Source organism: Brachionichthys hirsutus, chromosome 16 (assembly GCF_040956055.1).
Source record: "Brachionichthys hirsutus isolate HB-005 chromosome 16, CSIRO-AGI_Bhir_v1, whole genome shotgun sequence".
Lineage (NCBI taxonomy): Eukaryota > Metazoa > Chordata > Actinopteri > Lophiiformes > Brachionichthyidae > Brachionichthys > Brachionichthys hirsutus.
In genome coordinates this window covers 11,513,720-11,540,742 of record NC_090912.1, presented here as the reverse complement: position 1 = coordinate 11,540,742, position 27,023 = coordinate 11,513,720, and the positions used below count along the sequence as shown (strand labels likewise).

General features: G+C 47.2%; 1 protein-coding gene across 1 annotated transcript; it reads left to right on the top strand.

The window, feature by feature from the left end:
- Nucleotides 1-3,438: 3,438 nt before the first annotated feature.
- Nucleotides 3,439-26,898, top strand: pdxdc1 (pyridoxal-dependent decarboxylase domain containing 1). Its single transcript, XM_068749523.1, has 22 exons — nucleotides 3,439-3,566; nucleotides 3,734-3,802; nucleotides 4,265-4,357; nucleotides 4,785-4,934; nucleotides 5,135-5,324; nucleotides 5,771-5,839; nucleotides 5,920-5,998; nucleotides 6,075-6,159; nucleotides 8,098-8,146; nucleotides 8,463-8,564; nucleotides 9,647-9,772; nucleotides 10,907-10,957; nucleotides 13,800-13,860; nucleotides 14,620-14,690; nucleotides 15,152-15,257; nucleotides 15,398-15,572; nucleotides 18,921-19,039; nucleotides 19,159-19,280; nucleotides 19,420-19,512; nucleotides 19,909-20,005; nucleotides 24,567-24,665; nucleotides 24,964-26,898. Exons 1-22 carry the CDS (start codon nucleotides 3,493-3,495, stop codon nucleotides 25,188-25,190), a joined length of 2,307 nt encoding a protein of 768 aa, XP_068605624.1. The 5' UTR covers nucleotides 3,439-3,492; the 3' UTR covers nucleotides 25,191-26,898.
- The last annotated feature ends 125 nt before the right edge of the window (nucleotides 26,899-27,023 follow it).

The following is a 27,023-nucleotide window of genomic DNA, read 5'->3' as shown; positions in this document are numbered from 1 at the left end:
CGTCTCTGCTGTCCGTCCTCAGAAATCCTGCCTTTGCTTCCAGTCCTCCTGGAACCTGCGGCGGGACTCGGACACTAACGAGTCCGGAGGTGTCGGAGTAAACGGCCGTGTCTTTGTTCCTCCTGGACTCCGCCCCTCCCCCAGTGCTTCCTGTCTGTTCACGGATCACAATCACTTCCTGTGTTGTTAACGAGACGAAGGCTGAAGTCGTCCTGCTGGTTCCTTTCTTTAGACAGAAATTCTGCTTTACAATAAAATCCCACATTTCCCACGTTTCTTGTTTGATTGCTCCGTCTCCAATCCCATGAATATTCCCAGTCTTATTGATCCGTCTCCAATCCCGTGAATATTCCCAGTCCGATTGCCCCGTCTCCAAACCCATGAATATTCCCAGTCCGATTGATCCGTCTCCAATCCCGTGAATATTCCCAGTCTCATTGCTCCGTCTCCAATCCCGTGAATATTCCTAGCCTCATTGCTCCGTCTCCAATCCCATGAATATTCCCAGTCTGATTGATCCGTCTCCAATCCCGTGAATATTCCCAGTCTGATTGATCCGTCTCCAATCCCATGAATATTCCCAGTCTGATCGATCCGTCTCCAATCCCGTGAATATTCCCAGTCTCATTGCTCCGTCTCCAATACCATGAATATTCCCAGTCTCATTGCTCCGTCTCCAATCCCATGAATATTCCCAGTCTCATTGCTCCGTCTCCAATCCCGTTAATATTCCCAGTCTGATTGATCCGTCTCCAATCCCGTGAATATTCCCAGTCCGATTGCTCCGTCTCCAATCCCGTGAATATTCCCAGTCTGATTGATCCGTCTCCAATCCCATGAATATTCCCAGTCTCATTGCTCCGTCTCCAATTCCATGAATATTCCCAGTCTCATTGCTCCGTCTCCAATCCCATGAATATTCCCAGTCTGATTGATCCGTCTCCAATCCCGTGAATATTCCCAGTCTCATTGCTCCGTCTCCAATCCCGTGAATATTCCCAGTCCGATTGCTCCGTCTCCAATCCCGTGAATATTCCCAGTTCTCTCTTTAGCCACGGAGACTCCGTGAACATGACGGACCTCCAGATGCAAAATGAAGAGGAGGAATGACAGTTAGATGAAGGTGATCCTTGAGGAAGTGAGATGGTGGACTCTGGTTTAGGATTATTTTAAAACATAAAAATTATACAAACACACAAACTCTGGTCCAGTTTCATCACGAGTGAAGCGGAACAACTGGAACTGGACACGCAGCTTCCTGCTTTGTCATTTTTATTTTTTTAAGCCAGTGACTCTAGTTTTTATTTTTTATTAAATCCCTGTTCGTTACACATAAAGTTTTTTTGTGTGGTTTTTTAATCCAACTGGTGGAACCGAGTTTCCTTACCCTGGTACAGTGTACTCATTTAAATACTTCTGTGTCGTCATCGGTTGCCACCTGACTGGGTCCAGCGCGTGACGTCGCGCTGCCAACGTGGAACGACGTCGAACCCGGAAGTGAACTGTCCGGCTGCGTTAGAGGAGCGCAGCAGGCTTTGGGTCTTTTTGGGTCAGTACTTTGGTTCGGGTCCGGTTTATGCTTTTAGCGTCGAGCTGAAGACGCGTAAAGGAGCGCAGCGGCGCGTCTTCCTCAGCTGTCCGCGGTGAAGGTAAGCCGTGCGAGCGGAGCCGCGGCTGCCCGTGTTCGGACCCGGTTCGGACCCGGTTCGGACCCGGTTCGGACCCGGCTCGGACCCGGCTCGGCTTCCGTGCGGGCTGCCAGCCGAACCGGACGCGGCTCAGTCGGTCCAGGAAGCAGCTGTCAGAACCACGGAGGAAACCGGATCTCCATAGAGTTCCGAGCTTCCTATAGGCAGGAATGAACTGCAGTACCTGCTGTAGTAATGATAGTACTGCTACCTCGTCTTTCACAGATACTTCTACGTGTACTTCTACCTTGTACTTCTACGCGTACGTCTTCGCGTACTTCTACGTGTACTTCGACGTGTAAAATTCTCTACGCGTACTTCTACACGTACTTCTACGTGCGCTTCTATGCGTGCTTCTTCGCGTACGTCTATGTGTAGTTCTACGCGTACTTCTACGTGTAGTTCTACCTTGTACTTCTACGTGCGCTTCTATGCGTGCTTCTTTGCGTACGTCTACGTGTACTTCTACGTGTAATTCTACCTTGTACTTCTACGTGTACTTCTACGTGCGCTTCTATGCGTGGTTCTTCACGTATGTCTACGTGTACTTCTACGCGTACTTCTACGTGTAATTCTACCTTGTAAACTTGTGTCGTGAAAACAATGAATGAAAAGAACAGCAGTCGTTATGACGTTACTGATTAAAGATGTATTCAGAGGAAAACACACGGTACTTGTAATCGGAACGTATTCTGAGTTGAGGTTGAAGCATCTAATTTAATCTGAAGTCTAATTTAATCTGAAGTCTAATTTAATCTGATGCGTCTAATGTAATCTGACGCGTCTAATGTAATCTGGCGCGTCTAATTTAATCTGAAGCGTCTAATTTAATCTGAAGCGTCTAATTTAATCTGAAGTCTAATTTGATCTGAAGCGTCAAATTTAATCTGAAGCGTCAAATTTAATCTGAAGCATCTAATTTAATCTGAAGCGTCTAATTTAATCTGAAGCGTCTAATGTAATCTGAAGCGTCTAATGTAATCTGAAGCGTCTAATGTAATCTGAAGCGTCTAATGTAATCTGAAGCGTCTAATGTAATCTGAAGCGTCTAATGTAATCTGAGGCGTCTAATTTAATCTGAGGCGTCTAATGTAATCTGACGCGTCTAATTTGATCTGACGCGTCTAATTTAATCTGAAGCGTCTAATTTAGTCTGAAGCGTCTAATTTAATCTGACGCGTCTAATTTAATCTGACGCGTCTAATTTAATCTGAAGCGTCTAATGTAATCTGAAGCGTCTAATTTAATCTGAAGCGTCTAATTTAATCTGACGCGTCTAATTTAATCTGACGCGTTCCACTGATTTTTTTCAAAGGCTTTTCTTTTTTGCTGAAGCGTCTCTTCTGAACACTGAACATCACAGCGTTGAAATTTAGATTTGCTAAATAGATACCAAAATGGAACTTGGAGACGTGTCTTTCGAGTGTCTTCACGATGTTCTGTCGTCCATTGTTTGGAACCGGCAACGTGGACACAGCTGACGTTCCGGATTGTCTCATCCTGATGGCGTGAGGACAATGACGCCGCCGGACCAGTTGAATCAGAAGTACCTGTTTGGGTGGAGGCGGTGACGCAGCGTCTGCCTGGGCGCCTGTTGTTGTTGTTGTTGTTGTTGATAATCGACCATCGTCTAACCGGCTGGAGTCTCACAATCGTTTATCTTACCTTCCTCTCAGGTTGTCTCCGTGATAAACCGAGGAGCGTTTGTAATGACTAACTCCTCTAAATTCTCTTTAACTTTCCCAGCAGACACACACACACAGACACGCACACACACACACACACACACACACACACACACACGATGGTGGACGCCACGCTTGCTGAAGTCGGCAGGAACCTCAGTGACGCTATGAGCTTCCTGGGCGATGGAGAGAGGTGAGATTTATTTTTTTGCCTTTATTTCTTTTTGCTTCGCTGTGTATTTATTTGTAGTTTTTACTGCACGATGTGAAACAGGCGACCTCTGTCTGCTGAACGTTGTACTGAACACACGAGGGAGACGCACGCGTTCAGGTGCTTGTTTGTGCTGTTCACCTGTTCAGAGAACTGGAGGCGGGATCAGAGAGGCGGAGCTTCAGCGGAGCGATCATCCCTGGACCGCTGCAGGGAGAGTAAGACGTGCCCAAACGCACACGCACACACACACACACACACACACACACCACAGGCGACTGGTCACCCAAAACACTTTGGGTACTTTTACTTTATGAATTAAACATACTTATTTGATATTTACTTTGGTCCTATTTTGTATGTGTCTTTGTTTTCTTTGTTCTTTAATATTATTTATATTTTCACTTATTAATGTATTTTTAAATCTGCCATCCCTCTGTACTTCTGTTAGATGTGTTTAAAACCTGCCTGGGATTGGGGGGGGGGGGGGGGGCACTGCTAAGCTCGTAGCAATGCCGCTGTCTGAGTACGATCAGGTGTGAATGCGGTGCAGCGATGAAGCGCTTTATTTCCGACGCCTTGGAGAACCCGATGTGTGTTTCTGAGTTCAAACGCTCGATGCTCTCTTTGATCTGCAGCGGTTCTGAGTTCAAACGCTCGATGCTCTCTTTGATCTGCAGCGGTCAGGATGCTGCCACCATCCTGCACCTCATTCATAACCTCATGCATGAAGAGGAGGAGGAGGAGGAGGAAGAGGACCCGCCCAGCCAACAGTAAGCAGAACTAGCCTGTGACAAAAGTGATGAAGACGAGTACTGGCAGTATTTGTAGCCCGATTACTGTGTTTGACCTCATTGACCTTTCTGTGAAATCAAACGCGTTCCTCATCCTTTGAAGTTCTGTGAGGCTGATTTTACTCCACATATTTATTTAGTGAAAAGTCTTGTGAGTTGCGGCGTCCGCCGTCCGGACGGTCCGCGGCTCCTCCCCTCTGGTAGCCACAGCCAATGAGCAGCTGGCGCTGTGTGAATGCCTCCACAGAGGAGGCGGACTGAAACGTGACGGACGCTTTTCCATCAACGCTTTGGTGACGCTTTGATCTGTCGGAGCCGCTGCTCTGGACCGATAACCTGCAGGTGATCGTAGGAGAGGAGAGAAACCTTCAAGGAGTCTGATCCGGCTGCTGCTCTGTGTTTCCAGCAGGAGGCGGGACGTGGGCCAGCTGGGTCACATGACCTTGTTGGGCCACAGCCTGGCAGCCTACATGTCGGTGTTGGACAGAGAGCGGCTGCGGACGCTGACCACCCGGATCCTGTCTGACACCACGCTGTGGCTCTGCAGACTGTTCAGGTGGGCGGCGTCGGACGCGTGGGGGGTCCTCTGGGGGGGTCCTCGGGGGGTCCTCTGGAGGGTCCTCTGGGGGGGTCCTTGGGGGGTCCTCTGGAGGGTCCTCTGGGGGGGTCCTCGGGGGGTTCTCTGGGATTCGTTAGCACCCATAGTGAACTCTCCAGCTACTCGCTTCTCTGTCCCCCCCCCCCCCCCCTGTCCAGGTATGAGAACGGCTCCGCCTGCTTCCATGAGGATGACAGGGACGGCCTCGTCAAAGTGTGCCGGCTGGCCATTCACACTCATTTTGAAGAATATGCCTCTGAGGGATACGGAGTGCTCGGCTCCAAACAGCCCGTCGTCTACCACAGCGCCTCCGGCAGGCCAGGGCTGGGACAGCACTTGTGCAGCCAGGTAGGAAGGAGAGAACGCTCGGCACCATAATTAAACAGTCTGAAGGCCGTGGTGCAATCGAATCCTCATTTATTAAGCATCGGGTGTTTGGGTTCGGGTTCGGGTTAGGGTTAGGGGTCATGCTGCCAGGCGTCCCTGTGGGGGTGGTGAGTCGGGATCGGGTCATGAAAGGGATCATTGGGATTCAATAAGAACTCCGTTACTGAGGAAAAGTCGTTTTTTGTATGAGTTCAACCTTACAGATTACCCATAATCCATCTGCACATTTGGCCCATCATGATAGTCGTATCTAAAAGCAGAGGTCGCCCTCGTATTCCTCTTGAGCTCCCACAAAGTGATTAAACTGTCCTTTTCTTGTCTTACGCTGGTCGTCTCTGTCCCGTCTTTGGTTGGTCCTGCAGACTTGACGATAAGTCTCTGACAGTGGTCGGTGCTTGTCTCCGTAGCTCGGCCTCCCGCTCTCCAGCCTGTGTGCGGCCCCCTGCAACACTGTCTTCGGATCGCAGCACCAGATGGTAGGGAGACGAACCGCTTGAAAGCGCAGCTTCCTGTAGTTCCAGCCTGTTGTAGGACTCATCCTCATTGACGCCATCAGGATGTTGCGCTGTTGGACAAACTGATCCGAGAGGACATCGAGGCCGGGAGGCTCCCGTTGCTGCTGATCGCCAATGCAGGTGAGCCAGCGGGCACAGTCCTGGTATTTGGTGCTTTCCAGGAGTAATAATCTGCTTTGCCCCCCCGCCCCCCCAGGCACCCCTGGAGCAGGTCACACAGACAAGTTGGCTCGTCTGAAGGACCTCTGTGAGCAGTACAACATATGGCTCCATGTTGAGGGGTGGGTCACTCCTCCTGCACGGGACTGAGACGCTCATCAGGAGGCGTGTGGGCGGTTCTCCCTGTAGCTCTGTCTGTTCTCGGGTTACAAGCCAGACTTTGCTTCTTTCACTGCATGAATTACGAAACGCATCTTGTCCTCCTGTTTTAGTTTCGGTGCCGCCTGCCGGTCTATAAAGCAGCGTAACGGCTGAGATGAACGTCACGCACCCATTTGGGATGAGATCCGTCTTCCAATGCTTTTCACCTTAATCTTATCTATTATTTAACCGAGCTAATATTATCAGCAGCATTTGTTTCGTAGGATTCTTATGTCTTACGTCAGTGTTTCCCAACCTTTTTTGAGCCGCGGCACACTTTTTACATTTACAAAATCCTGCGGCACACCACGAACCAAAATGACACAAAATGACGTTCTAACACAGTACACATTATATTAGATGAGCTTTATTATAATATATAGAGTTAATAATATAGTTTTTTAATGTATTTATACTCAGTGGGAAACCTGGGGCTGTTTTGATGAACACAGAATGGATATCCTGGCAGTAATGGCAGAAAGACACACACAAAGCTCTTCCTCATCAGCTCTCAGTCTCGCTCTGTTTTTAGTTTTTATCGCCGTCGAGCTTGAGAAGCTCAGCTCACACAGATATGTGGTTGAAAACGGGAGCAATGTCAGAATAGCTTTGTTGGCTCGAACGGGGAACTCCTTGGCAACAGATAACCAGAAACTGTCCAAAGGAAGATCAGCAAAGTTCAGCTTTAAACCACCATCTTGTTTCAGTTCAGTGTAGTGATGGGAATTCTGGCACTTTTAAGAGAGCCGGTTCTTTTGGCTCCCAAGTGGCTCCTCAGATTTTTTGTTGACAAAATTAATTTAATACCAAATCATGTGCATTGTGTAAAATTAGCTACTAATGTAAAAACATGCAATATATCAAATGTTTATGAAATGTCTTTATTTAAATCCTCTTTGCACTGCTAGCTACAATAAACATATTATATAATATAAAATACAAAACCAAACGAAACACATCTCACAGAGAACAAGGTCAAATCTCTGCATGTAAATCTCAAACACATCAAGAAAACATAAATTAAAAAGTGCAAAAGATAAAGCAGCATCAGGTAACAGTTCTACTGTTTTACTGAAGAATGGCATCAAAGGAAACCAAGTGGCTCAGCTTGGAGGGGCTGATCCTGTTTCTCCTTTCTGTTATCATCTGTCCTGTTTTGGAGATTCTCTCTGAGGGGACAGATGTTACCACGGTACAGTCTCCGTGCCATTGCGTGTGTGAGACGTGGGTAGACTGAACACCTGGACTCCCACCAGCTCAGTGGGTCTGCACTTCTTTGGATAAGCGGCTCCTCAAGATACGATCTTACTTTATTTTATTTTGCCTTTGTGTCAGCCGCGTTAAAATGTGTCCAGATTTTTCTACGTTTTCTATCGCTCGTTTTTTCCCTTACCCTTTCTAGCGCGTCGTTTGTCTCTGGTCTAAAGTTCTCTCTCTCCCTGCCTCCCTTTCGTTTCGTCCGCTCGCTGCTCGTTGTGGACACGCACACGCCCACACACACATCTCGACCAATCACGTTAGACTTTAACAGACTTTTTTTTGGCTCACATTGACGGGAACCAGCTCCTGTCGTTCACTTCAAAGTCTGAAGAGCGATCTACGGGCGGCACACACACTTTATTACAGCGCAGACACCCAACAATGTTAATTAGGTGATATTAGAAAAATTAAAAATTAAAAATTAAAAATTCTTTTTTTTTGGGGTGATATTGGAAAATTTCTTACGGCACACCTGACGATCTCTCGCGGCACACCAGTGTGCCGCGGCACACCGGTTGGGAAACACTGTCTTACGTGATCCAGACTTGCGGCTGAGGTCCGTTTTGTCGTTTATCTTGCTGTTGTGCTTTCTCCTCTAGGGTCAACCTGGCAACCCTGGTGGCGGGTCAGGTCACCTCAGCTATCCTGGTAACGTGGTGTAAATACTGTCTCCAGTTTCAACACAGAATGTTCAGAGCGGCGTGAAATGTGTGGCCCGTTTCTCAGTCTCGGCCATTAATCCTTACAAACACGTAGAACACAAACATTTCTGGAGGTTCTCGTGAAAACGGTGCTGCAGCGTCGGGATTTATTTTACAACACATTTAAAGCGGAAAATGTATTTATCATTCAGCGGAACTGGCGGGGTAGGGGAACGGTGCAACGCTCCTCCCCTGACCCACGACGCCGTTGCAGCCGTTCCTGCTCTGGTAACCTGCGGCTCTCTGTGCTCCTTCACCTCCAGGCAGCAACCAGGTGTGACAGTATGACCCTCACCCCCGGTCCGTGGCTGGGCCTGCCTGCTGTGGCCGCCGTCACCCTCTACAGACATGAAAACCCAGCTCTGGTAGGCTCGTGTGAACAATTCCACTCAGCGGTGTCGTCAACCAAGGACGTATGAGGCGGTTAAACTCAAACTGAAGTAGCTTTCCTCTCATTGCAGCCGGTGGTTAAGACCTCAGTCAGTGCCTCATTGCAGCCGGTGGTTTAGTCCTCAGTTAGTGCCTCATTGCAGCCGGTGGTTTAGGCCTCAGTTAGTGCCTCATTGCAGCCGGTGGTTTAGTCCTCAGTTAGTGCCTCATTGCAGCCGGTGGTTTAGTCCTCAGTTAGTGCCTCATTGCAGCCGGTGGTTAAGACCTCAGTTAGTGCCTCATTGCAGCCGGTGGTTTAGTCCTCAGTTAGTGCCTCATTGCAGCCGGTGGTTTAGTCCTCAGTTAGTGCCTCATTGCAGCCGGTGGTTTAGGCCTCAGTTAGTGCCTCATTGCAGCCGGTGGTTTAGTCCTCAGTTAGTGCCTCATTGCAGCCGGTGGTTTAGTCCTCAGTTAGTGCCTCATTGCAGCCGGTGGTTTAGTCCTCAGTTAGTGCCTCATTGCAGCCGGTGGTTAAGACCTCAGTTAGTGCCTCATTGCAGCCGGTGGTTTAGTCCTCAGTTAGTGCCTCATTGCAGCCGGTGGTTTAGTCCTCAGTTAGTGCCTCATTGCAGCCGGTGGTTAAGACCTCAGTTAGTGCCTCATTGCAGCCGGTGGTTTAGTCCTCAGTTAGTGCCTCATTGCAGCCGGTGGTTAAGACCTCAGTTAGTGCCTCATTGCAGCCGGTGGTTTAGTCCTCAGTTAGTGCCTCATTGCAGCCGGTGGTTTAGTCCTCAGTTAGTGCCTCATTGCAGCCGGTGGTTTAGTCCTCAGTTAGTGCCTCATTGCAGCCGGTGGTTTAGTCCTCAGCTAGTGCCTCATTGCAGCCGGTGGTTTAGTCCTCAGCTAGTGCCTCATTGCAGCCGGTGGTTTAGTCCTCAGCTAGTGCCTCATTGCAGCCGGTGGTTTAGTCCTCAGTTAGTGCCTCATTGCAGCCGGTGGTTTAGTCCTCAGTCAGTGCCTCATTGCAGATGACCTGTGTCTCTGGCTTCCTATCCTTCCACTCTGTTCTGTATCTCAGTCTCTAGCAGCAGGTTTGACCTCCAGCCAGCCGGTGGCCAAACTCCGAGCTCTTCCCCTCTGGCTCTCCTTGCAGTACCTCGGTCACAATGGAATTGTGCAAAAGGTCACACACGCTGCTGCTCTGGTGAGCATGACTGACCTAAAACCAATCAAAGTGCATCAACTCTGAGGCTCCTGCTTAAACTGCTCCTTGGCAGTTCAGCAGCTGGTTGCAGCGGGTGTTCAGCTTCTCTCGCTGACCATGCGATGCACCCAGATCGCCGCTGAGACCGGGAATTACAGTTTAGATGTCGGTAGATTCGTAGATTTTTTATTTATTTACGCAGACTATTTTCCCTGCTGACAGATGTGCTGCTGCGCTAGGCTAACTGCTATCAATAAGGTGCACACACTCAAAATAAAACTGATCTCAGAAAAGCTGCAAATTGACAGGCTGGAAATAGATAATAATAATAATAATGCATTTGATGTATATAGCGCTTTTCTGGAAACTCAGACGCTTCACAGTGTATATAATATAAAAACAGTAAAGAAATACAGACAATAAAAAAGTGAACACGGTTATAAAATCAATACAATTCAAACAGTAAAATTATACATTGAAAGTGATGTGTTTGATGTTTTACCATTATGATGTTTTCCCAATCTAATGGCTGTGGTGTCGTTTATAGAGCTACTATAGTTAAACCTGGAGTAGACGCCATTCTGCAGTCCAGTAACTTGCATGCATTAAACCGTAAACGGTGTACAAAAAAGAGAAACGTCCGACAGTAAACCAGGAAATGAACCGACGGATTCTCTGCTACACGACATGAACACCAGGCCAGAGTCCTCGAGACACGCCCCTCGGCTCACAGAGGGCCAGTGTCCAGCGACTTAAAAGCTCCCAGTGACGCGGTAACATCGGTGAAGCGCGGCGGTTTGATGCAGTCCAGCAGTAACAACACGCCCAGCAAGGACTGCATGAAAAAGAATTCCTCAAATAGCCACCGGATCCTCTCCAGCGGGTCTCAGTAATAATCTCTACTTCCTACTGCCCAATCTAATAATGGCAAAAACCCAAAATTAAATCTACATATGTGATACATGTATTGAATCGTGGCCCCGAAATACTGACAGGTCCTTGTTGCCTTTGAGAAAGCTTCTGTTTTTGGAAAGATCGCTGTTTTCACTTCACAATAATGTGCCAGCAATATAAAAAACAAAAACGTTTGGTTCTTTAATAAAAGTAATTTATTCTGTGTCTAACCCTCTTCAGAGCCATCAACTCCTGCAGAAGCTCAAAACTGTGGCCTCCATCAAGACCTCGGTAAGTGTTTGCTTGACATTCTGCCATAACGAGAAAAGCACTCAGAGAGCACAGACCTCCCCCAAGCAGCTCCCCCCCCCCCCCCCCCCCCTAACTGGATCTACACCGTCCACATGGTGATCTGGATCAGCACCAGAAGGTTCTACGTTGTTCTTGGTATCTTTATACCATATAGGCTGTCTGCACACGCTCCAGATGAACTGAAACATTTTAAAGACTGAATCATGCGGTTCCTACGAAACATCCAGAAACACTTTTCTCTTGCCTGAACAGTCTCTGTACAGGATGCATGCACCTCCAGTTACTGTAATATCAAAGTAAAACGTGATCTGATCAAAACAAGAATCTCTATTCCCATTTAATGGAAACGGAAAGAGAAACGTGATCATTTGCAAAACGCTGAAACGCTGAACCATATATAGTTTTATTTATGCTATTCGTGCCCAGCTGGAACCAAATGCTGAATTATTATCCCCAACTGGACGCCTTTACTTTTGTGTGGCTCCTTCTAACTGACCCTGACTCGAGCAGCATGAACGAATCAGAAACGGAGCTCGTTTGTGTTTGTAGGCTGTGCTCGACGCCGGGATCGCCTCGGCCACGGTAAAAGTCTCGTTCTCCGGAGTGCTGGCGGCTCGAAGGCTTGTTCACTGGCATCTTTCCAACTCGCCGATCTATGATTAGCAGCATCGAAACATGCCGTGAATAATCCAGATCTCAGTGGTACTTAAACCTGGTGAGAGTGGAATACATTTCAGTTTACTGCATTCCCTGTGGAGATGCAGAGATACCAATACCTGCAACTCCAGGTGTGTGCGTGTGCCTATAGTCGGTGCGGCTTGCCTTGGGTTCAGGGCGTGGCGTAGCTGATTCCGCCCGTCTCTGGTGCTTCACTCCGGGACGTTCCCGGCGCCCTCGCCTCGTTCTCTCCATCCTCTCTCTCGTCTTTCTTCCTGTCACTCCGGAGCATTTCTCTCTCCGGCTCTGTGGTTTTTGGGTTTCATCTGGCTGAAGGACTGTTCACTTTGTGTTCAGTATTTAAGAAAAGAACCACTAAGGCATAATCTCTGAGGTATTCAGCGAGTGTATTTAAACACTCATTGCATTTCTGTGCCTTTAATGTATATATAATACGAAGGGTCATGAATATCTGCCCGTTAATTGAAACTCCTACATTTTGTCGGGCTGTTTGGGATGGTCCTGATCAATCCATTCATTTATCGGTATGTAATGAGGAGTAGGCCAAGCTTGACAGAATCATAAAACACTTCGCAGGTACTTTGTAGGGTATATCTGCCTACCGGTACTTTTACATTTTCAGGTCGCATTGAGAGTTTCTTGCCAGTCTGAAAGCATCGGGACATTTTTTCCATTTGAGATGTTTACCATACACTGCTTAAAAAAAGAAGAAAAAAGCTGCTAAATATAAATGCAAAAACATATAAAGTGCAAGATTCCAATGTAAGAGTCTGAACCGTTGCTGCTGATCTCGGTTCACTGGGGGCGGGGGTTCCCGGCATAAAAGCTAAACGCTGCTTCGCCAGGTTTATATTCAACTAACATGTCATTGAAGCATTCTGCCTCTAACCCACTGACTGATTCATAAACCAGTAGCAAAACTATCCCATAGCCCACTGGGAGCCAGTGTACAGGGTTCAGAACTGGAGTGATCTGAGCTCATTGTTCTGGTCAACCCTTGAGCTGCAGAGTTCTGGATAGGCTACCTTCCCTCTGGATATGTTCTTAAGCTGACAGAAAGGGTCCTCGGACTGACCCCTGGGGAACGCCATACATTGTAGTTTGCAGAATCAAACTTCCAATTGTCCCAAAATAACTCTGTCCCTCCAAACACAGGACTGTTCCTGTGAGACCTGCTCAGGTCTGGGTTTGTAACCGGTACAACAGCATTTTATGATACATTATTTTGAGGTGTTTCTTAAAGGTGCGGGCGCTGGTACTTCAGGCCAAGAGTCTTCCATTGGACAGTCTTAAGGTTTTACACAGACGTTTCAAGGCTGATTGAATTAATTTAATTAAGTCATTATGTGAGAAGATAAACAGAAGTGATGAAAGTGAGAGACTTCAAGAGGACAGATCTTTCATCAATCATCCCAATTCAGATGTTCATGATGATCTAAACATCCTGAATAAAGCAGCTGAAGATGAACTAAAGTGACTAAGGGGAGGGAAATGCTGCTTTTTCTCAAGAGCATGGCAGCAAAGACATCATACTTGGACAAACTGATATAAACTATATCAAATGCAAATGCATTCTGTTGTTCTCTGCCTCGGGTGATGCGAGGCAATACAAGAGTCGGCCTTGTGGGCCCTAGTTCCTGTGCCTGGGTCTTAAAACATGGGTGGTACTTGTGTTGAGGTTTCAAGGTCCAGTCTGGGGCATCGTCTTCTTATTGGGGTAGTGCCTTGGTGGGCTTTAGAGAACATTTGTTCTCTAAAGCCTGGTTCAACCCTTCTGAGTCATTACAGGGTTCGACGTTAACTCTGAAAACTGCCTGCCCAAAACCCTTTGATGGTTGCCCACAAATATTGTACTTTTTTTCGTAATGTATCCGATAGACTGTGGACTAATGATGGTCAGGATTCAAAAAGGCCTGGATGAGATAAATGCTCTCTTCCTGTCTTCAGTCCCCATTGACCCCCCCCCCCCCTGTTACGCCAAAATCCAATAAGGTGTCCTGAGTTTTAGGTTTTCTTTCTTGTAATGCAAAAAATAAAAATATATAAATTTCACCCATTCAGCTTTGCATGTCACACGACGGCTTGCTTAAAGCACGAAGGTGATGATGCTGAATTTGTTTGCCCGTGTCTCTGTGTCCAACAGGTGGAGGACGGACTCGGCTCTCCTGTGGTACTGTTTAAGTTCTCCCAGGAAATATGTTCTGGTAAGAGTCTAATTCTGTTTCTGCAGTTCAACCAGCGGTAGTAAAGAGTTCTTTAGAAATAGTAAAACCCCCTTCCCCCTCCGTCTTCCACGGTGATGAGGTATTGCAATCCGTGTGGAATGATCCTCTCTGCTGTGTCCGTGGGACACGTGAATCGGCATCCATCAAATCTCGTTTTGGAGACGGAGACGGACGATGAGGTGGTGAAAGCCAGATTGTGTGCCTCAGCCCTCCACAAAGTTCAGTGGGAATTGGTTCAGTGTGGAAAATGTTGCCTGTGGGTGTGCAGAGGAATTGGCCTGTGGCATGCCCACACCCACAGGCAACATTTCAGGGTGAACTGATAAATAAAAGAAACGCTGCCCTTAGCCGCGCCGTTTTCAGCCCTCGTCTGCAGGAAGATGTTTAGTGTGGCTCCTCTACTTCAGTGAGACACTGATATTATTATTATTATTATATATATATATATAAATAAAGGTGACATTTGAGAATATGGACCGAACGCTGGTGTACAGGTACCAGTACACGTTCACCAGGGCGTTAATTAACTCCTCATTATTGAGGCTGGCCGACACTAGGTTTCGAGCCGACTCGCTCAGTGACCCTCGTCTATTAACGACACAAGATAACGTCAGCGATCATTCAATGTATCGGCGTTCGGTCCATATTCTCAAATTCTGCCTTTTAATATATATCTAATAATTTCCTGAACGGCTTGCCATTAGTTTGTGCTAGTTGTTTCCTTTTTTGTGACGTTAGCATCCGATGGGGCTTCAGTGGAGCGGTACTGCGCTGGGGAGATGGAGGTGTTTGACGCCTTCAACAGATGGGTGAGCGTTTGTGTAACGATGAATCATTATAGGTCTATGAGTCTGGATATATGTACACGTGGATATACGTACACAGGGATATACGTACACATGGATATATGTACACATCTCTGTGCATTTACTTTGCACATGGAAATTGGAAGTGTTCCCCATCATTTTCCTGCAGATGTTAAAATGTTATGAAAAAAGAAATCAAATCACAGAAATAATGTCTGGAACAATAAATCGATCCCCTGATTTGGTTTTAGACTCGGACCAAAGACTACTGTTCCTCCTTGTGTCAGTTCAGATGAGGTGGTTTTGGATTATAATCTACCTTTTATAGTCATGGCTTCCAGACTACAGCAGTACGGACAGGTTGTAATTAGACGGTAATCTGCTTTGAAAGACGTTTAGATGGAGCTCAACAGTGCTGCTGTAAATGCTCTCAACTGCCCCCCCCCCCCCCCTTTCTGTTGTAGCTGGCTGAACGGCTGATCCAGCTTCTCCCCACCAGTGGGGTCGATGTGGTGGAGCTGGAAGACGAGGGTGTTTGTGTTCGCTTCAGCCCCCTCCTGACTGCTGCAGGTATCACACACACGCACACACACACGCGCACACACACGCGCACACACACACGCACACACACACGCACACGCACACACACACGCAGATGTGGCATTTTGCTAAGGAAATGCTTTGAACATGGCGTCCTCTCTTCTGTCCAGGTCTGGGCACCCAGCAGGAGGACGTGGAGGACCTGGTGAGGAAGCTGTCGGAGCTGACTGTCACCATGAGCGCCACCCTGAGCATCAGACAAGACTTCAGAGAGGAAGCCCATCGCCACGCCCCTTCACTCGTATACATCGAGGATCTCAGCTGGCCCGGCCTGGGTGCTCTCCGGTAAAGCTCGATAGATTTTAAAGGGTCCGGCTGCCATTGAACTAAGGGTTCAATGGCGTTGGCCCAGCTTTACTCCTTATAATATCCCTCAACAGGAGGAGCGAGGGGAGCCGGTAGGGTCCTGTGGAAGCCTGCTGGCACCAGCCAGCCTGGCTGACCCATTCATGAGGAGACACTTCCCAGTCGGTCGTTTTAGTCCGTTTAGAAGTCATCTCTGGTGACTGCTTGAGTTTACATAGCGTTAAACATGTATACCTCAGAACAAACGGAAGAAAGACCAGATGTGTAGCTAATTTAGAGGTTTATTTAGAACATCCTCCTAAGACTGAGAGGTTTCTTTCACAAGGGACTCTAGGACATTTACCCACAGAGGAAAGCGTCACAAAGGATTGACTGATAACTCCAGGAGTATAATATCATGGTAATATTGCAGTAACCTTTGTGGTAAATGTGGAATCTGTTGAAGCAGTAAACATCGGCGAGGAAGGAACACTTTAGCTACAGTTGAATCTCTGTTCTTGAACATAATTAGTTCCATAATACTGTTCCAAAACCGAAACTCTATTTCCCTTCAGAAATAATGTAAACTGGATGAATCCGTTCCTACGCAGCAGATTAATGTCCGTTTCCATGCCTACAATTATAATAATGTGTAACTACGTGTATCTAAACAGAAAACACATACATGTGTAAATAATACGAAAAACAAAAGCATAGTAAAAGTTAATTTAACAGTTCTGTATCATTTACACCAGCGGTCCCCAACCTTTTTCCTGCCACGGACCGGTTTCATGCCGTGAAATCTTTTCGCGGACGGGGGGGGGTATACCGGTAATTACATTTAAAAAGAGGAATATAATCTTACCAATAAACTTTATATTATGCACTTGCAAGAATATCTACTCACCATAAATTGTGGTCCCAATAATTATTACTTCTGTCCTTCATGGTTTTCATTCCAGGGTTCTTGTCTTTTAATCCGGGTTCTGGTCTCAGGTTTGAACCCTTCATTGCTCGTTAACGGAGCGAATCAGCTGTTAATACCCGAGTTTTAAGTCTTAGTCCTGGTTTCTCTTCTTGGAGGTCGTCGGCGCCTCTTCTTCCTCCTCTTCTTCCTCCTCAGTTGGACTTTTTTCCTCGGCGAAGAAGCTCTCCAAAGACTTTTGTTTATTTTTATTAATTTTTGCGAGTTCACGGCTGTTTTTTTTAGCAATGTATCAAGACGCGATTGTTACGTTGGAGAAAATCCGGTCGTTTTTCAAAATAAAACACCTTTTAGACGCTAATAATCGATACAACGGAAATTGTATACATTAGTTGTTCTTTCTTTGCGGCCTGGTAACAAATGCCTCACGGACCGGTACCGGGCCGCGGCCCGGTGGTTGGGGACCCCTGATTTACACCGTTTAGGCTGTGGTGTTGGGAGGGAGGGGGAGGGGCTATTCCTCTGAAAGGGAGTCCTCCTCCATTAAACGACTGGGTAACTGTCCTCCTGGCTTTTATTCCTTCTCTTTAGCTCAGTTTTCTATAGTAAAGTCTGAATCATTGATTTCTCCACCCCGTCCTGCAGCGAGATCCCAGACACGGACGCCGTTTCCATATTTGGTGATTATTTCCTTCTTTAATTCGACAGTTGTTCTCTCTACTTTCCTCTTTTCTGTTCCAGTAGTTTTACTGCTGCCTTTCTTTAGAGCTATGAATAAGAGCTAAAGAGAATAAATCTGAAAAAACACGCACACGAAGTGAAAGATCTGCCCAGCCTTTCTCCTCCGGCAACTCGACTCAACCTGAACCTGCTCGGTTAGGCTCCGCCTTCGTTCACGTGTCTTCGGTTTGCCTTGGCTCCACTTGTCTGTTTGGGTTCCAAGGCGTTTTAAACTTAATGTTCTTGTTTGAGAACTGAGGTTCCACTGTATTTAGTTGGCTGAATGATACCATAATCAATGTTTTCCTTGCACAGTCTTATGATAATTGTAAAAGTCAAAAGTTGTACGTCCTGAGCAGCATGCAGGACTTGCTGCTGCACGTGACCAGCTCTTTACATTCCACCCAGGAACACTGATGCTGCTGCGATGGCGTGATTCTATAGGCTCTGATGACGCTGCGATGGCGTGATTCTATAGGCTCTGATGACGCTGAAATGGCGTGATTCTATAGGCTCTGATGACGCTGAAATGGCGTGATTCTGTAGGCTCTGATGGCGCTGAAATTGCGTGATTCTATAGGCTCTGATGACGCTGCGATGGCGTGATTCTATAGGCTCTGATGCTGCTGCAATGGCGTGATTCTATAGGCTCTGATGACGCTGCGATGGCGTGATTCTATAGGCTCTGATGACGCTGCGATGGCGTGATTCTATAGGCTCTGATGACGCTGAAATGGCGTGATTCTATAGGCTCTGATGACGCTGAAATGGCGTGATTCTGTAGGCTCTGATGATGCTGAAATGGCGTGATTCTATAGGCTCTGATGACGCTGAAATTGCGTGATTCTATAGGCTCTGATGACGCTGAAATTGCGTGATTCTATAGGCTCTGATGACGCTGCGATGGCGTGATTCTATAGGCTCTGATGACGCTGCGATGGCGTGATTTTATAGGCTCTGATGACGCTGCGGTGGCTTGATTCTATAGGCTCTGATGACACTGCGATGGCGTGATTCTATAGGCTCTGATGACGCTGCGATGGCGTGATTCTATAGGCTCTGATGACACTGCGATGGCGTGATTCTATAGGCTCTGATGACGCTGCGATGGCGTGATTCTATAGGCTCTGATGACGCTGCGATGGCGTGATTCTATACGCTCTGATGGCGTGATTCTATAGGCGCTGATGGCGCTGCGATGGCGTGATTCTATAGGCTCTGATGACGCTGCGATGGCGTGATTCTATAGGCTCTGATGACGCCGCAATGGCGTGATTCTATAGGCTCTGATGGCGCTGCGATGGCGTGATTCTATAGGCTCTGATGACGCTGCGATGGCGTGATTCTATAGGTGCTGATGGCGTGATTCTATAGGCTCTGATGATGATCAGTTGAAACAGAAGAGGATTTAGGGGCGGGAGCTGAAGAGGGTGACGGCGCAAGGACAGTCGACACAAACCACAGATCACACTGTCCTCTGGTGGACAGTGTGATCTCAGCAACGTTTGTCTGTGCTCTGACCCCGCCTCGTTAATAAGGGGGGGGGGGGGGCAGGACTGAATAAAACTCCAAGACACAGATCTGCAGAGTGGAAACCTTTGACTGGAGGACACGTGGCAGATCCTTTGAACGGTGTTAGCTCGGCCTGCTCAGCTTTCTGTGTGCTTCATGCACAGCACCATGACGGATATTGTGATATTCAGGTACGAGCCTGAGACTGATGGAAGCGATGAGAGCAGGAGGAAGCAGGAAGTTAAGAAGGTCAATGCGGAGCTGCTGAAGAAACTCCACGACCTTGACACGGACATCGTCTTCTCCACTGGTGAGTACCGCTGCTCATTTCACAAAGTGTCCAGTCCTGCGTCTGTCCGCTAGATCTTTTGGATTGTTGTTTGTCCCCATGTCCAACTCCCCGTCCCCCGCCCCCCCCCCCCTCCCAAGGCCCGGAGTTTGGAACACAAGAGGACGGTATCTTCGTTGGCATGGTAACTGAGGATGTTGATGTTTCCGCCCTGGTGGAGACGATAGCGGCCTTCGGAAGAGACATCGAGGAGAACGGAAGAGTAAATAAAAAGTCCTATCACGGGTTACTCCGTATACACGTATAAGTGTGTGTGTGTGTGTGTGTGTGTGTGTGTGTGTGTGTGTGTGTGTGCGTGTCTGTCATACGTTTAACACACCGTATGTTCCTGCTCTGCTCAGCTGCTGGAGAACATGACGGAGGTGGTGAGAAAGGGCATCCTGGAGGCGGAGCTGCAGCTGCAGAAGGCCAATGAAGAGAAACTCCTGGAGGAGGTGTGTTGTGTGTGTGTGTGCGTGCACGGATGAGTCAGCGCTCGTGTCTGTAACACACACGGGTAGGTCAGCGTGAACGCTAGTGAGTCCTGGTCATCGTCTGCCCGTTGCAGCGTTTCTCTGAAATGCTCCCCACGAGTCCCCTTTTTCCTTTTGCCTTCAGAATGCCCTTCAGCGGCGGGTCCTGTGTGTTTAGCAGATAGTATTCATTCATCCATTTCTCTATTGCGCATCAGAGTCGGGCGTGTTCGCTGGAGGCAAATGGTTCTGCCAGGTGTGAGCTGCCTGAACGCTGCCCGGGTGTGAACGGCCACCGAGGATGGACGGCCGTAGGTGCTGTGAGCAGGCTGCTTCATTGGCTGTGTGTGTGTGTGTGTGTGTGTGTGTGTGTTGCAGGGGGTGATGAGGCAGCTTCCTCTGGTTGGCTCCGTCTTAAACTGGTTCTCCCCATTCCAGAGCTCTATAAAGGGCAGGACGTTCCACCTGGCCGCAGGTACCGGTGCTTTTTGTCGCTTTAATGCCACATTGGGTTTAATATTAAACAGAAACATGGAACTTTACAGCCATTTAAAACGCAAGGTTGGCTTAATGCAGTGCTTCTCAATTATTTTCTGTCGCGCCCCCCCTAGGAAGAAAAAAACATTTCGCGCCCCCCCACCCCCCCCCCCCCGAAAAAAAAAACCACTCTTGTATCCTTATTAACATACAAAGAAATATGAAAAAGAAAGAAATATAGATCAACTTACAACAAAGAATAACTTTATTACCATTTTTTTTTTGTCTGCAACAGAAAATGAGGAAGTCAAGTCTTTCTTCTTCTCCCACCGTAGATTGTTTACGACCGCTCTTCTTCTGATAATCCTCCCTGCGCGCACTCTGACAATCAGGGCGCCACTGCCAACTACTGGAGTGGATGTGCAATTACACTTTACTCTTGTAAGGCAAAAAAACATTTTCTCCGCGGTCACAGGCGCCCCCCCTGACATCGCACCGCGCCCCCCACCATTTGAGAACCACTGGTTTAATGAATGAATGTCTTGCGTCTTAGTGTTAAAAACCAGCTACCAACCAGACTGAATTCACACAGACATTTCTTTTTGTAGTGTATATGCTGCTATATACAGTTGTACTCAGAAGTTTAAATACACTGGTAGATTTTGAGTAAAAAAAGAAAAAGACCGTCAGCTTTATGTCCAAGCCGCTCAAGGGGATGCTGCGTGAGTAAAGTTCTCCTGTGCACATCGGTTGAATCTCCAGCAGGTGCGTTTTCTCCTGCACCTGAACTGAGTCTGCGACCACGCCCAGCGCAGCCCACGCAGGGATCAACGGGGGGGGGGGGGGAGAGACAGGGCACACATAAAACAATACAGACCAATACACAATGAGCAATATTAAAAGAATAAGAATCATTTTGCCCATTACAGAATGACTTTCCATGGCTCCAGACTTGAGTCATGGAAAACAAAAGATCTGCAGGAAACGGTGATCGAACAGGAGAAAACAGGAAAGGGAATAAAAAGATATCCAGGAAGTTGAGAAGGCCAATCAGCAGGGCTCAAACTCGAGCGTTAGCGTTAGCTGCTCGGCTAACCGGGCTACATGTCGGCAGGTTTGAACAGGAGATGCAGCTTTCAGTGAAACAGCTGTGATGTGTGAAACTGTAATACATGCTACATTCTGTTGAAGTCAATCCATGGTGAGGTAGACCAACAAAAGGTTCAGTCACAACTGCCATGGAAAGGGATGCAAAGAATTACCCACAAATGGTAAAGCTGAAATGGAGTAGGGCGGCTTCTTCAAGAGGCACAATAAGGAGGCAACGGGTTAGGGACAGGGGTCAGCAACCCGCGGCTCCGGAGCCGCATGTGGCTCTTTCATCCCTCTGCTGCGTATTTAATTCAATGTATTTTATTTTAGTTTGTTCGTTTTTAAAGTGTAACTCTAAATTTGAAGATTATGGCGATTATAAATAATACAAAATAAAACGTATTAAATTTTTTTGTCGCTCATAATATACGTCACAACCATCGAACCGTGACCGGGTATACGTTGTATATCCCGTCACAAACGCCAAACGTGCGATTTCTTGAATTTTTTGCCCCCCAGGTAGGACAACTGTGGATAAATCTAAGAAAAGAAAAGTGTCTGAAGACAGCAGAACGTTTAATGATACGTGGGCAGATTCGTTCGCCTTCACTGCTGACGAGACGGGTTTACCGGTACGCTTAATATGGAATGAGAAGTTAGCAAACCACAAAAAGTCAAATGTCGCAAGACATTTCCAGAATAAACACAGACTTTGCTCAAAAATATCCGGATGGAGATGAGAGAAAAAGAGCCGTTTCGGAATATAGATAGATGCAGCATGTGTTGCCTTGATTATAAGGCTTATATAAGGCTTTTAATTTTTTGCGGCTCCAGACATATTTGTTTTTTGTTTTTTTGGTCCGATATGGCTCTTTCAACATTTTGGGTTGCCGACCCCTGGGTTAGGGTCAGGGTTACTAACCATTAGTACGCAAATGCCACAAAGCATCCCGCTCACAATACAGTAGTCCCTCATTTTCCGCGGGGGTTACGTCCAAAAACAGCCCGCAATAAGTGAAATCCGCAATGTAGTGATCTTTATTTTATTTTATTATTATACATGTACATAAATGTTTTTAGGCTGTAAAACCCCTCACCACACACTTTATACACGTTTAACAGTCAGGCATTAATCTAAATAGATTGTTTCAGTATTATAGAATGAAACCAAAGATCAAAACCTTTTCAGAACTAAACATTTGTTTGAGAAATATAAATATATAGTACGTACAGTAAACGTTTTCCTGTTAATAATGTTAAGGCGTGCAGGTCGAGGAAAGAGCCGCTTGGAGTGCAGAAGAACAAATATTCTACTCGTGCTGTCTTTAGCCTCTCATGCTGCTTTATTGGATAGCTTAGCACAGCGGAACGGCAGCGGCTACATGTATCAACAGGAAGAAACGAAACCCAAAAGGGACGTGACGTTTATGCTCCTACAAAATAAAAGCCTCTTTTTACACAGAGAATAAGAGCGCTATTAAACAAACGCTTAACAAATAAACATGATAGCTTTTAGAAATAACGAATTTAATTTTAATGATCAACATACGAGGTTGAACACATAAGAAGTTATTAATAGCAACTCGTGCGTATTTCAGTTCCTCCGACCGCGCCCCTTCGTCTTGCGCCGTTTCAAGGCGCGTTCAAGTGCAAAAAGGAAAATCTGAAAAATTGCACTAAAAAACTCAGCGAAGCAGCGGAAGATGAAGCGCATTATATCGAGGGACGACTGTACACCGAACGGCACAGAAGCAAGCCCCAAAACCTCTGGAACAAAGTTCTTTAGAGTGATGAGTCCAACCACAACCATGAACTTTACATCTGGAGAGGAGCCAACGAGACTTGTGATGAAAGGTACGCCGCTTCTTCTGTGAAACGAGGAGGTGGGTCGGGGATGTGTGCGCTACAAAGGCACTGGAATGGACTAAATGGATCACAAGATGAATGAAGCGTGTTATCAGGAAATACTGGGGAGGCTTGGCTTCAAAGGCACACGGTCTCTGTCGGCTGGGGTGAGCTTGGACTCGTACGGGACGTACTGGGACGGTCCAATGCGATCACGATCCGAAACACAAGAACAAGACGACCCGTCATTGGCTCCAGCAGAATAAAACGAAGGTTCTGGCGTGGCCGTCTCGGCCCCCTGACCACAATGTCAGAGAGCCACTCCGGGAAGATCTCAAACCTGCAGCGGTTTGTGACGGCCCGAGAGGTGACAGGGACTGGAGGCTTTTTGACGAGGAATGGCCGACTTTACCAACTGAGGGAATAAAGAGCCTCGTCCACAACGACCACGAAAGACTTTGATCTCACCAGTTTAACAGATGGGAGAAGTTTAAAAAAGCCTTAATGATTCAAAGTATCTTTATCATGTCCTAAGATTATTGGCGTCATCGCGCTGTGTGTGTGTGTGTGTGTGTGTGTGTGTGTGTGTGTGGGTGTGTGTGTGTGTGTGTGTGTGTGTGTGTGTCTCTGTGTGTGTCTGTGTGTGTCTGTGTGTGTGTGTGGACACTCCCCCTGATTGATCCAGCTCTCCCTCTGTCTCCTGCATGCGTCGAAGAAGAGCAGGGTGGATAAAGTTTTCATTATGTGGTAATGTCCCAGCCCAATTCTTTTTGGGTGTGCAAAAAACGTCCTTCATGGTTACCATGGTAGCGCTGCTGCGCCCGTGCTCGCTATTAACGTAATTTAGCTTCCGCGTTTAGAGCGTTTCTGGCAGAACTGTTTGAGACAGAAATGAGGGACGCTGTCCTGCAGCATCTGTTTGAGACAGGAATGAGGGACGCTGTCCTGCAGCATCTGTTTGAGACAGAAATGAGGGACGCTGTCCTGCAGCATCTGTTTGAGACAGAAATGAGGGACGCTGTCCTGCAGCATCTCTTTGAGACAGAAATGAGGGACGCTGTCCTGCAGCAGTGTTTGGGACAGAAATGAGGGACGCTGTCCTGCAGCATCTGTTTGAGACAGAAATGAGGGACGCTGTCCTGCAGCATCTCTTTGAGACAGAAATGAGGGACGCTGTCCTGCAGCAGTGTTTGGGAACTGCATTAACTTCTGGAGAAAGGGTAGAATATTTTTTTTGTAACTTTGTCGTTACTGTTACATTTTGCACGACTTCACCGAGAACGATTCCTCGTCTGATCCGTCACTGACAATAAACTACTACTACTTGATATGGGTCACTTGATTAGTTTCTGTTGTCAATGTGATTTTAAAAAGAGTAAATAGTTGTTTGACTCCAAATGATTTCATCCAACCATGAACTGTGAGTGAAAGAAAAGTGTTTTGTGTAATCATTCATATTCTACGAAAAATAGCCAAAAATAATCAGAAAGTCTTCCAAAAACTTCTGAGCAAAACTGTGCAAGGCTCCAACTATAGCTTTGTTTGCTCCACACTGACCGGCTCGTAGCGGTGTTTGAGTAGAATACAGTACATGTATGCGTATTCATGGCATGTATCCACAGGTTCCCTGGACTCCACTGAGGTGACGTATTCTACCAAGGCCCAGCCGGGCCGGCCTTCACTTCAAGACATGCCCTCTACCTTATCAAAGAGACCACCAGGTGGGGCGATCTATGGCTGACAGCAATCAATCACCATCATAGTCACGATCAGCTTTATTTGTAGCACCTTCTTCACAAGGAATGAAGCTCAAATTACTTTGACACAGAAACTGTATTCAGAGAGCGCATCAAAAGAAAACTTTCAAATGATGAAGAAGAAAGATTTAAAAACGGGGACAATTATATTCATTAGAACACACAAAAACCAGGTTAATATATAGTAGCCCCCCCCCCCCCCGGCGCCCTGTATCCTGTCCAGTGATATTCCAACAGTCTTTACTTCCCCCCCCCCCCCCAGGTCAGAGGTTGTTCCAGCGCTCAGGTGCAGGAACCGGTTCCATTGTCCAAGCGGAGGAAACAGCCAGGGAGGGCGGTATCCTCCCATCCGCACCTCTACCTGAGGAGGACTCTCAGAGTGATGCTGCACCAGAGCAAAGCTCAGGGGTGCCCCCAGAGGTGGGGGCCGGGATGGGCTCTGAGCGAAGGCAGCTGGAAGGCCAGGAGGCGGAGCACAGCGGGAGATAAGAAGACAAGTCCCTCCCATTTACACAACACGTGCTAAAGAATGTAGCTCCTCCAGATCCAAAGGGAGATAGAGCCATCGCCTAGTGCCATTGTTTCAGGACGGTGAGGTCGCACAGATTAGTGAACCCCCCCCCCCCACACACACACACACACACACACCTCCTTCTGTCCAGTTCTGAGGAACACTAAGGCCTTTGATTTTCATTAAAGTGTCAACACAAACGCGACCTAGAAGACGACCAGGTTTCGATTATTTTGTAGATTACCCAAACGCTGGAGCAGACGAGATGCGTCGACCCTAAACGTCTGGCTGCATATAGATAAACACTCGACCCGAGGCCGCCGTGTGAAACGGCTCATTGAAACCAACGCTTTAACGCTAACTCAAATGAAGGCGTCCAACATCAACGCTTTCATTTCCTTGCCGTCCCTTTTAAAGTTCACCTTTCCTGTTGGTGAGCTCAGAAGCAGTTTAACGTAAAGGCGGCTTTCTCTCTCTCTCGTTACGCTCGGGCTGGATGGATCGTCTCTTTAACTCTTTAACTCTTTAACTCTGTCCCAAGAGGACGTTAAATGTCCGCTGAACAGCCTCTGCCTCAGTTAGGCCTAACGTTGAGCCCGGTCTCCTTCCTCTTCCATGGTAAGTGCACATCTGGATGTTTCCTTGCCTTTTCTTTGGGAACTGCACTGGAAATATCTCGAACTGCCGCTTCATCTCTGATTGGCCGCGTGTTGCCAGGGGTAACCAGAATACCCCTCAGGCCCCAGCCTGCGCCGGAGGGGGGTTTCTTTGAGGGCAGCTGTGTGTTGCTTTTTGCGCTCATCTTTTTGGGATGCTGTTTGGGTTGCTTGGGGGGGGGGGGTCAGCCTTCATTTTAAACCATTTACTTTAACACATAACTAGAAATAAAACTCGGTGTCACAGAGTGTCACTGCTGGTGATAAGGTTAGATTTTTTTTTACAGATTTTTTTATATATATGGTACGGATGGGCGGTAATTGTATATGTTGGTTTGATTTTTTTCCGTGATGATGATGATGATGATGATGACGAAGCTTGAACATTTGTCTGGCCAAACATCATTTTGATGTCAGCAGAAACCGTCACCAGTAGAAAGGCTCCGGGTTCTCAAGCGTGTTGCTTGCGTGTTATTTGCCCCACGTGAGCCCGATTTAGAGTCCATGGAGCGAGAAACGAATGGATGGTGTTCAGTCCCTTCACGAATTACCCAACACCGTCTAACCCTGTCCGGCCATCCCATAAACGCCGGTTTATCGTGAGACGGCCTCCGTCCACATTCTGAGGAGGTGGGACATTTAGGAGCCTCGAAAGCATCGCCTTCACCTTTTATTGCACTTGTTCTGTACTACTGTTCTTCATTTAAATTATTTTATGGTGTCGATGAAGCAGAATCTTCTGATTATTATTGTCTTGTTACTCTGTAAAGCTAAAGCAGTTATTTTCTAACCTCACGGGAACGTTTTTTATTGATGTAATGAAATGTTCTGGACCGTCTCTGTCTCCGTGGCCTCCGGCGTTTTCTCTCCGTGTTTTCTACCGTTTCCCTGAACTCAGCAGTTTTCCTGTCTAAACTTCAGGCTGTGGATTCCGGTTTGAATTCAAAGAATGCTTTTAACAATTTCTGGTCTGTGTCTTTTCTGTGGGGACATGCTTGGAGTCACCGACGGATGAATGCGAGAGCAATAAAGCGATGATAATTCATGAAATGGACATTCTGAAACCAAATCTATGCAAAGTATTTCAGGGGACCTGCTTTAAAACAGATATACGATCTGAGGCCTGGAAGATAGATCAATTAAAAGGTAGATCCA

Coding starts and splice junctions, on each gene's coding strand:
- pdxdc1 (XM_068749523.1), top strand. CDS start 3,493: ATGGTGGACGCCACGCTTGCTGAAGTCGGCAGGAACCTCAGTGACGCT. Junction 5,840..5,919: donor TCGGATCGCAGCACCAGATG/GTAGGGAGACGA, acceptor TGACGCCATCAG/GATGTTGCGCTGTTGGACAA. Junction 8,565..9,646: donor GACATGAAAACCCAGCTCTG/GTAGGCTCGTGT, acceptor TCTGTATCTCAG/TCTCTAGCAGCAGGTTTGAC.